General features: G+C 49.4%; 1 protein-coding gene across 2 annotated transcripts in view; it reads right to left on the bottom strand.

Moving 5' to 3' along the window:
• Positions 1-11,564, bottom strand: part of znf385b (zinc finger protein 385B) — an 82,840-nt gene that overhangs the window by 53,536 nt on the left and 17,740 nt on the right. Inside the window, exon 2 of one of the 2 annotated variants that reach the window (XM_076264277.1) lies at positions 8,504-8,869. In XM_076264277.1, the coding sequence (XP_076120392.1) occupies positions 8,504-8,867 (364 nt within the window). In that variant the 5' untranslated portion in view covers positions 8,868-8,869. Of the gene's footprint in view, positions 1-167; positions 523-8,503; positions 8,870-11,564 lie in introns of those variants that run through there. The other variant, XM_076264278.1, reaches the window with a different exon arrangement.

Here is an 11,564-nt window from a genome sequence, read left to right as displayed (position 1 = left end):
ACAGCAAACGAGCACAGCGGGAAGCCGAGAATCGGAGACGGCGAACAAAAAAAACGTACATGAATGCACGCACACACACACACACATACACGCACGCACGCTCACACGCACACACATACGCACGCTCACACACACAGAGACAGACACAAGACAGTCACAAAGCTCACCTCCACTGAGAAAGCTGGTCCACATTTTCCCAAACGATGAGAATCGTCCCAGTCACCACCACCACCACCAGACACACGAGTTTTTTCTTCTTGTTGTTGCTGTTCTTTTTTTTTTTTTTTAGAGGGCAATATCAAAATGGCAACAACAAAAAAAGGGAAATAAAAGAGGAAGAAAAGAGAAAGACAAAAAAATCCAGGAGCGTGTGCCTTTTTTCTTTTTCTTTTTTGCCGCGAGGAGCTGGAGATGCTCAGCCTTGCGCCTTGTGCCTGATCATCTGTGTCACAATACACTTTAGGATCAATGCGCCTCCAAAGCTCCCCTGATGCCGCCTCATTTCCTCTCTCAATGGAAATCCCTGACACTCTGGCAGCATTCTAGCAGAGGACAGGCACACACAGGCACCCATTCGAGAGGAGCGGAGGAGGAGGAGAGAGAGGGAGAGGGAGAGAGGGAGGGAGAGCGTATGGAGAGTGAGAGTAAGATTGAGTGAGTGAGTGAGAGAGAGAGAGGTTGGTGGGAGTGAGAGAGGGAGGGGGAGCCAAAAAAGCAAAGGGGTAGAAAGGAACAGAGAGGGAGAAAGACAGATAAGGAACGAGACAGAGAGGGAAGGAGAGAGGAAGAGAGAATGAGAGGAAGAGAGAATGAGAGAGTGAACTTCTCTTTCAGTCTCTGACACTCATTGCGGTGAACAGACCACACATTTGGCAATGTGGGGAGACAGGAGAACACAACAGGGAGTACCTAATCCCCCCCCCTCTCTCTCCCTCCTTTTCTCTCTTTCACTCTCTCTCTCTCTCCGTCTCCTCGTCTTTGTGCCGCTCCCGTCTCTCTCCTATCTCCTACAGACGAACTGAGCCAGCCGAATGGATTTGGATAAATGACTCCCTACTCCCGAGAGCTCCAAATGGGCAAATCACATGCTACATTGTCATGAGATGGACGGACAGCGAGACTCCCTTTTCACATCCCAGTCACTGCAACATGGTGACATTGATGACTGATACAAATGAAATGACACATTCAAAAAGGAAGGCTTATTTCCATCTAACGGGAGGCCGTCGCAAATCAGTGTGATTGGCAATTTAGGGGAGGAGGACTGACAGAGAGACAGAGAGAGAGGAAAAGAGAGAGTGAGGGAGAGAGATGGAGAGAGAGAAGAAGAACATCAGACAGACAAGGGCCCCCGTCAGGCTTGACGGAATGAGGAGAAAAGTGGCTTGTGTGAAGCTGACACTCGTGGGTAAATGGGGGCTGTGGATTAGGGTGATGCGAGCGCATAAGTCATCCAATAAGCTTCCGCCAGTGCGGGGGCCACTGAAAGCAGCCATTAGCTGCCAAACAGCATATTCGCCGCGGCGTAACCGAATAGTTTCCCCGGGTGGGCGAGCGTAAGGGTGGGGGGGAGGGGGTCATGCTGCAGTGCGCTCGAGCCGTGGGGTAATGTCAACCCTCGGATATCACCGTTTCATCCAGTCATCATTTTGAAGGTGTGGTGACACCTGCTCGTCCTTTAGGGGCTGCTTGTTTACAGAGGCGTGGGGGATATTTAAGACTCCCATGACTGAACAAGCGGCGCACTTGAGCTGATGAGAGAGTTTGGTGCTTTTCCACACTCGCAGCATCTTGCACCAGCAAAAAAATCGCAGTGGAAAGATTGAACTGAAATAAACTTAAAAAAAAGGACGAGTGGAAATTCAATGCAGTCTTAAGATTAGCGTCGTTCTGGCCCGAATGCTAACGAGGCACACAAAAACAGAGAGACGAGGGACTGGATTGGTCCGCAGCTGAATGCTTGTCCCCCAAGCAACAGGCTTCGTGAGAGGAAAATATGTCCGAGTCGGTAGGCATGAGGTGATTACTCACGCCGGGGCCAAGGATGAACACAGGCCTGGGCGCTGTTAAGAGCCGACACCTTCCGATAATGAAATGTCACGCGCCTCGAGTGGCTTTGCGTCCTTTTCTCTTGCTACGCCACCAGATAATGAGGTGCTCCAGCAGAACCCCCCCCCTCTCTCCCCCCAACACACATACTAACGCGGCCGACTGACGTGTTCCGCTCCTCATGTCGACCTATCACACGCCAGTCAGCGAAGCGCTCAGCCTGAGTGAATGCAATCAAGATGGCCGAGGGAGGTCTTAATTACAAATGCACATACAATGCCAAGGTAAACTGAATTTATAATGGAACATGACCTCCCTCCCTCCTTCCCCCTCTCTCTCCCTCTCTCATCAACATGCCAGAATTAGCTCTTTACCTCAGCTTAGCTCTGTTTTCCTCCAGCCATCATTTCTCCATTTAGGTCTTTAAAAAAGAGAGCACACCCAGGCTTTGGGCTGTTTAATGTCTCCCTGACTGTCGTGCAGGTCCTCAGAAGGCTGGACAAATGGCTGCCTGGCTGGCATAGGCGAGCCCGCTGATATATGTATGGGTGGACAGTTTGATGGGTGGATGGTTGTGAGGCAGGGGTCTTGGCAGGAGGCAGCGGGCCCAGTGTTGGGGCAGGTCAAGCCGGGCCTGCCATAGAGAGTTAGGCAGTGAGCACAGAGAGACGACTGGAGCCCGTGCCAGTGAAAGTGAAGTCAGCTCCTGCCAACCTTAAGCTGCTTAATGAGAGCGCGCGAGAGAGAGAGAGAGAGAGAGAAGGGGGGGAGAGAGAGAGAAGGTGAGAGAGACAGAGAGAGAGAGGGAGAAAAAGAGGATGAGAGAGACAGACGGAGCAAGGGGGAGAAAGAAAAAGAAGGGAGGGAGGGATTGACAGAGAGAGAGAGAGAGAGAGAAAGAATGAGAGAAAGAGAGACAGACAGCGAGAGGGAGGGGGGAAGGAAAGAGAGTGAGAGTGTGACTGTGCTGCCAAGGTATTAGAGGATAAACAAAATGTTGCTTTTCCCCCTGTCTCTGTTGCGTGCTGAGGCAGTGCGTGTGTGCAGATGTGGGGCTTTGTAGTCGCTCTCTCACCATATCAACTGTGTGCAATACGCTGTAATGGAGCACCACAGAGAGGCCTTGAACTACACCAGACAGACACATGCTTATCACATTCTTTTTGTCACTGTTAATGTATATGCATTCACATACACATACATCTTTCTCTTTCTTACACACACACACAACACCAAATTCATTTTTCAACATCAAAGTGAAACCACAGGGGCTATTATTCAGCCACTGAACCTAAGTACACAGGGAACATTCACCGACAAAAAAAAAAAAAAGCCCATATGAAATTATCCATGCATGGCTTATTGTGCCCCCATTCTGTACAATGTAGAATGTCATTGGGCTGAGGCAAATGAAGATAAGGAGGTTGGTAAATAAAAACAAACAGGACACGACAGAGGGGCACAGCACCACTGTCACTGCCCGCACGAACAGAGGGGACCGTTCCCCCAACGCGTCCCCAGAGGACCGCTGCTCGTGCCAAACTCGCCCCACACCCTTCTGTGTGTGTGTGTGTGTGTGTGTGTGTGTGTGTGTGTGTCACAGACCGACAGCCTCTCTCTCGTGAACCCATACCGTGAGGTAATCCCATTATCTCCAACAGAGGCCTTCAGACGGGCAAAAAGGCAGGGCATGAAGGAATGCCCACTGGGGTGGCACACACACACACACACACACACACACACACACACACACACACACACACACACACACACACACACACACACACACACACACACACACACACACACACACACACACACCAAACCCCTCCACGCTCCCCAAGTCCCTACCCTCAACCCCCCACTCCTGGCGCCTGGCTGATGACGAGCACTTTTGACGGGCGCTTTGAACGGCAAATCACCTGTGCGGCGTTGAGCACAGACGGAAAATGGGATGTGTGGCATTTGCATAATTTCTCTGTTGCTCAGACGGGAGAGTTTGTGTCTATAAAAGAATAGGAGAGTGAGAATAAAATGTGTGTGTTCAGAGTGCAGGGCTTTTTTTCCCCAACCTGAGGGCTTAGAGAGAAAGAGAGAGAGAGAGAGAGAGAGAGAGACAGAGAGAGAAAGAGAGAGAGAAAGAGAAAGAGAGAGAGGGAGCAGTCGGCAGTCAGTAAAATATTCAGGATAATGTGGCTACACATGAATTAGGCACTTAGAAGGCACCACCTCACTGGCGAGAGCCTCTCCGGCTTCTAATCAACTGAAACTTTAAACAGGCGCCATCAAGATTTCACTCCAGAGATTTCACCACCATTTACAGTCATCAAGACTAAACCGACAGAGATACTTCTGCGCTCGGCGCTCAGACACTCAAAGAACACCTTTGAAATCACCCAGGGAATTTGAGCAGATGACTCACGAGTGATGGATCAAATAAACAAGCTGAATAATTAAAGTAGAGCTTCTCTCTGGCAAAAAGAAGGGATTTTGTTTCCAGTCCAAAATCAGGTGTGAGAAGAGAGAGAGAGAGAGAGAGAGAGAGAATATGAGAGAGAGAAAGAGAGAGAGAGAGAGAATGCTTCCACAATCTCTATGGGTTTACACTGCCAGTGCATCTCAGAAGCTTCTTCTCAGCTATAAATAACATCACTTCATTAAGCCCTCCGGTGAGTCAGAGAAAGAGACGTTGGGATTATTGACTCGTTCACCTTCCAATACATCAGCACACATTATGTGCCATCACATCAGCTGTTATAAATACACATCAAGAAGGGGGGAAAAAAACACCTCAGATCTCACCAGAAAGGGAACCTGAGTAGGTTTTAGTTTTTGGGCTGGGGAGAATTCTTCCTCTTGAAGATGATAATACTGCCATCTAGTGGCTTAAAGACAGCCAACAAAAATAACAGCACTGTACAATTTAGAGTGGCAAACATCAGACAATTCACATATGTTCAAAACTAACGAGGGAGTTATGAAGGAAATGTATGTGTCCTATACAGACTGAGTGGGGGAGGGGGTTAGAGGCCTTGGCTGCAGAATCAAAACGACCCCCTACCAAGTTAACCGAGCACAACAGCGCAGAGTCGACGTTGCCTTCTCTCCTTTCTGACTAAACACCTTCCGAGTCAGCTGTAATTACATATGTCCAGCTCAGACTACAGCAAAGAAAGGCAAGCAAGCCTGCTGAAAATTTAAGTGAAACGGACACCGGGGGCTGCAGCCGCGAGACACGCACACCTGAAATGAGGGTGCAGTGGGGTTGCTGCTTAATCGCAAACACACACACACACACACACACACACACACATCCACCCATCACCATTCCCATCCATCCCCATCCCCCACCCCCTGTGCCCTAAGTCTGCCTGATGTGGTGTCATCCCTAAGGGCACACCAAGTATCAGAATAAAGGACTATTCACTATTCACAGGAAGTGAAGTATCCTGCTGCATCAGTGCTGTGCTGCTACGCTACAGCTCTGCCCAGAGGGCCATTTTGTATCAGTGTTGAGAGGCTCTCATGCTGCAGCTAATGTATATGCTCTATCCCTGTCCACTTCATTAACTCACTCTGACTGACCTTCAATTCTATGGTTGGTGGTCTGAATAATACCCCCCCCCCCCCCCCCCCATTTGGACGCAAACACACACAAAGAAAACACACACGGACATACAGACATACATACAAACATACATACACACACAGAGATACACACACACACACACACCGATACACACACACATATACACACAGACGTCCTTCAGCCCACTAACCCCTTGCCACAATAGCGTGAAACAATGTGACTGGTCTGCAGTGCATTAAATGATAGCTGTAGCATGAAAGGCTTTTTGCGCATGAGCTGCGCTGCTACGACTGGCCGCCCCGAGCTCTGTTCCTCTAATTGCTGTTTACAGAGGCCGGGGCGTCACACCAGCGAGGCCTGCTGCTGCTGCTGGACCGGGACAGCGCTAATGCAGGACAAGGCCACGTGAGGTCTGACCTTACCCCCCACACATACAAGTGTACACACACACACATACACAATCATATTTATTGATATGTTTGTTTGTATTATTATTATTTTCTTCTTCTTTTTTATTTTTCTCTATTATTGTGTTAAGTGCTCCAAATGTAAAGCACATTGAGCTGAATTCTGTGCTATACAAATAAAGCTTATTATTAAGACACACACACACACACACACACACACACACACACACACACACACACACACACACACACACACAAACGTAAACCCCTGGAGGTCTGAGCAGGAGCAGCAGCTGTTGGGACCATGCCGAAGACCGACCCTTACACCCTCCAATCCCGAGCCCCCCTGCCTTCTCCCCTCCTGCTCCCCAGCGGAAGTCGATAAGCCGCTGCTGCCCTAGGAGATGGACTGCTGCTACCGCTGCGCAGTCACAAGGGCGGCTAGATTGTTTTTCAGGGGGGAGAAAAGGTCACGTCCATTCACTTTACACGGCAAATTATCTAACCCAACAACACGCATGTACACACAAACCAAAATACAAGCAACAGCACTGCAGGGCGCATCAGCGCTCCTAATTCTGTTCAGTGAAGACAGCCTGCTACAGAGGGCATGTCATTTTGTCCTGCTGAACTTCAAGCACGAAATCAAAATTTCCATTTTGTTTTTTTGGCACCAAGACGGAGCTATAAACAAACAGCAGCACGTTATTCCTCTGTTACAAACAGCAGCTATTCCTCAGTTATTCCTCTGAGCCCAGGAGAGTAGGGGTAGGGGTTTGGAGAAGGGTGGGGTTCTGGGGGTGGGGGACAGGGCCAGGAGTCTGCCTAGTGTCTCGCGCCTGCACACTACTTTTCCATGTGAGTAATGAGAGTTTAGTAACTGTGCAGAGTCTTTGACACCACTTTGGCACAATGCGACTTCTCGACCATTGGCCTGCAGAGTGCTTTGCTGTTCCTTTGCCGCTTCGTCGTCGGGTAAACGCAACATTTCCATGGAGACTGTGGTAAAAACAAGTGGCCAACTCCGCACTGCACCGAGGTGCCCCTTCATTCGATGAATAAGCAGGTTAATCAGATGGGGGGGTTTTCTGCTCCTCCAGCAAGTCATACCAAAACAGATTCAGGAGCAGATAGGGGTGGCTGTTTCCAAAACAAAATCCCACAGGGACATGGAGAGACTTCCCTGTTCACATACGGGAGAGGTTTCAAGGACCAAACATACTAATTTTGTATTCCACATTTAACTTTCCATTTTAATTTTACACCACAAACCGAAGGCAAATGCACATAAATAAAAGACCCTTTTTAACTCAATATGGAGCCGTCTGGTTTATTTTGTGAATCTTCCATCCCACAGACAACTGCTATGTACTATATGGCTTAGTCCATTGTACTTAGCTTTTCTCCACACTCACGTCTTAACTTGAGATTCCTGAGACAAAGAGTCTCTAAATATGCACTTATCATCCTCCGCCTATCTTAACCTATCTAAACTTTCCTTTTAGATCCCAGGGCAAATGTACATTAATAATTGACCGTTTCCCCTTTTTGCTGTTGTGTGCGGATGTGGTTTATCTTGCATTCAGCTTGTTTCCCACAAATAACCACACAGGACCTTAAAGCAAAGTCTGTTAAACCGAGCAGTAAAAAAAGCACAGAAGTGCTAAGAGGAATGACAAGCCGTGTTTCTGAGTCAAATGCTAACTCATCCCTCATTACCATCACTCCTGGTCCTGCCTACAGGGGATGCAGCACGTCATCACGTGCGTGCGTGCGTTTATGAGAGAAGGGATAAAGAGTGTGTGCATGTGTGTGCATGTTCGTGTGTGTGTGCGTGTGCGTGTGCGTGTGTGTGTGCGTGTGTGTGTGTGTGTGTGTGTGTGTGTGTGTGTATGTGTGTGTGTGTGTGTGTGTGTGTGTGTGTGTGTGTTTATAAGAGAAGGGATAAAGAGTGTGTGTGTGCGTGTGTGTGTGTGAGCCTGTGTCTGAGACAGACAAAATGGATGTATCTATGTGTGTGCCTGAATGAGTGTATGTCTAGTATAGTAACACAGTATAGTAGGCTATGCATATAACTGTGAGCGTATGTGAGCAAGACAGTATACATACATTTGTGTCTGGGTGTGTGTCTTTATGTGTAAGTGTGTATGTGTGAGGTTATCCCTCAGTGAGTATGGTGTGTCTGTCTGTGTGGTGTGTGTATGTGTATGTGTATGTGTATGTGTATGTGTATGTGTATGTGTATGTGTATGTGTATGTGTATGTGTATGTGTATGTGTATGTGTATGTGTATGTGTATGTGTATGTGTATGTGTATGTGTGTATGTATGTATAAGAGAGAAAGAAGAAAACAGAGAGAGAGAGAGAAAGAAGAAAACAAAGAGAGAGAGAGAGAGAGAGAGAGAGAGGGAGAGAGGGAGAGAGAGGGAGAGGCAGCTGGACTCTGTAGTGGTCTTACCTGTGCTTCCAATGGTGCCAACACTGCCGCTGATACTGCTGCTGCTGAGCGTGAGTGTGGTGGACAGGGCTGGTGCTGCGGAGCTGACCGCCGGCGGCATCTCGCCGTTGTTCAGCTGCTTGACGCGCTTCAGGTGCGACTTGCCGTTGTAGTGGACCTGGGCCTGGGCGGCCGAGTTGAGCTGGATGTTGCACACCTCGCACAGCGAAAACAGCAGCTTCTTCTTCTCCTGCTGCTGCTGCAGCTGCTGCATGTCGGCCTGGCCGTCGACCGCCCGCACCTCTTTCACCTCCACACAGGCCCCATAGGGGAAGCACAGGCGACCATTCTCAAAGAACTGCGTAGGGCTCAGGGGTGTCTTCATACCTGCCCGATCAGAAAGGAACAAAAAAAAAAAATCCAACAAAGGTTAACCACACTACAAATACTACAATCAAATCAAAACAAGTCCGGCCCTGCGAGCACTTTCAAAATACTCACAGTCCTGATGCAACATTATCCTTTTTGTCCTTAACAGACCGATTAATGCTAACCGTCTCACTGAATTCCGGTCATGTCAGGGGAGATTTGAGCGAGTGGACTCAGGAAGAGCACGACGCGGCATGGACTGAGCAGGTGCTTGCTCTCTGCCCCTCCGAACGGGTGAGAAGAGCTCCACCCCTACGTGGCGTAGCGCGGAGTGCCGTGGCGTGGCATGGTGTCTTTGGGCAGCTGCCCCTCCAACTTGTGGAGCCGTGGAAAGAAAGGAGGGCAGAGAGAGAGATGGAGAGAGAGCGAGAAAGATGGAGAGAGAGAGAGAGAGAGAGAGAGAGAGTGACTGCTGACTGACCTCCTGTGCCCATCTGTTGCCCTCATGAAGAGCCCAGCGCACATGCTGGCGACCCATGAGCATTACGCAATCCGCCCAATGTGCCACACACACTCACTCACTCACTCACACCCCCCACCCTCCGACACACTCACACACACAAATATACACACACAGGCGCGGGTGCAGCTCAATTGCCACTACCTCCCATGGTAGAGCTGTGTGCCACCGCTTGCCTCTCACACACAGAGGCTTCCCACCGCCTGGCGCACGATGGCGCGAGATGGCGCCTGCCCGCATCCCTACCACGCCAGGGGGCTCCAGGGTGATTAATTCCCAGCTAATCATGCCGCCTCAGTTCACCGGGGCGCCTGGACATAATGGATGGTTTTAGCTGAGGAACAGGAAACCGGCCTCTGGGAACTGGGCAAACTCAATGTGCTCTGTCTTTTAATATCATCTTCGGCTTCTTTTTCTCCCTCTCTCTCTTTTTCTTTTTGCCTAGCGCTGCAAATCTGTGGGCTGTCTCGATCCCCGGCACGTCTGGGGATGAGCGCGAAAGACCAACGAAAGCCGGCCGCGTGCCGCGGAGGCAGCAATATCGGCGACGGAGTGAAAATATAGCAGATGAGTCAGCGGACTCCTGGAGGAAGAGAGCTCTCTTCACATGGATGTGATATCTATTAAGCTGCCACACCAGCAATGGCTGCCTTCTCCCTCACCATCTCAACATAACGTATGTGCGTGTGTGTGTGTGTGTTTGCGTGTGTTTGCGTGCGTGTGAACGTAAAGGCAGAGGGCTCGGTGGCCATGTGTGTCCCTCTCTGGACAGTAATCCCTCTGACACAGGCCATAATCTCCCCGGGCAGCTGCAGACCCTAATCCCTCGTCTCCCTGCAGATAAACTTCCACAAAACTTACTTCCCGGGGGGCTCTCCGGCCATTCAACCTCTATTTAGTCCCCAGCGACGCCACCACAAACACCACGGCTGCCTCAGCAACCCCTTTTGCACGTAGGCATAAAAATGAAGAGAAAGAGAGATAGAGAAGAGGGGAAAATGCAGGCAAGGTACAATGACTTTCTTTTCCAGACATTTCTTTTTATTATCTTTTTCACATCCCCCCCCCCCTACTGTTCTCCTCTCTTCACTCTTCCTTACTTTGGGTGCTAAAGTTCCTGGTTTGGCCTAGTTTGGTGCTGGGGAAAGGAGGCCACACTCTGAAGTCCTGCTGCAAAGCGAGCTTGCTGACCTGTATTCGCTGGCTGGGGATGCAGACATGTTGGGCTGGCTCTCCGGCGCCGTTCAATAATAGAGAGGAGCGACTGCTGCCGGCCTGCTGTGATGCAGCAAGTGACCTCATGAATAAACCCAGACACACACACACACAGACACACAGACAGACACACAGACAGACAGACAGACAGACAGACAGACACACACACACACAGACACACACACACACACACACACACACACATACACACAGACAGACACACACCCATGCCTCATCAGAGGCATCTTACATCTAACACTTCCAGAAGCCAACCAGCTATTGGGCTATTGCAACACACACACACACTCATTTACTCACTCACACACTTAGATGTTCAGAGAGGCCACCATGGTATTCAGCCCTTGCTCCCCATCCACCCCATCCACACAGACACATATACACACACAGATGCCCTCCACAATAAAGCACAACTTAGCTCCATCTGAAGTGACATTAAGTGTTAAAAAGCATCATCAAACTTGTATGCAGTGAAAGGGTTATTAGCACAGCTCCCTTTTATATGTTAAACTTCCCCTTTTGACTGCAAGAGAGCAAAATATAGGCCAAGGTTTCCAGGCTTCCCTTGGTGCTTTGATGCCGTGGGATGCCTTAATATTCTCTCAACCTCTTTAGAGATAGCATAATTGGGGTTAGCGGCTACTACTACACACAAACTCCAGTACAGTAGGGGCCCGAGGCGGTACAGACACACCACTCCTTCCTTTCCAAGAAATATGCTGAGCAGGTGAATGCCAGCAAGAACCCGGACGATCCTCCGATTGATTTCACTTTGGCAAATCCACTTCAATCAGTGTAGATGAAGGGGAAGTCAGAGATTAAAGGATTTCTAAGCTCTGAGACAATTTAGCCATGATCTTGTCATGCTTGAGCGCCGCTCTAGAGGAGACACAGTCAGTGCCAAAGAGGAAGACCTCTTCATGGTTGCTCTTGATGGGGCCCTCTTCATTCATAGTTGAC

This window comes from Alosa pseudoharengus, unplaced genomic scaffold (assembly GCF_046254945.1).
Source record: "Alosa pseudoharengus isolate Yale_2024_CS ecotype anadromous, Long Island Sound unplaced genomic scaffold, YU_APseudo_1.1 YU_APseudo_1.1_scf_3, whole genome shotgun sequence".
NCBI lineage: Eukaryota > Metazoa > Chordata > Actinopteri > Clupeiformes > Clupeidae > Alosa > Alosa pseudoharengus.
Note: the sequence above shows the minus strand (reverse complement) of the source record. Positions and strands in the feature narration are given on the sequence as shown.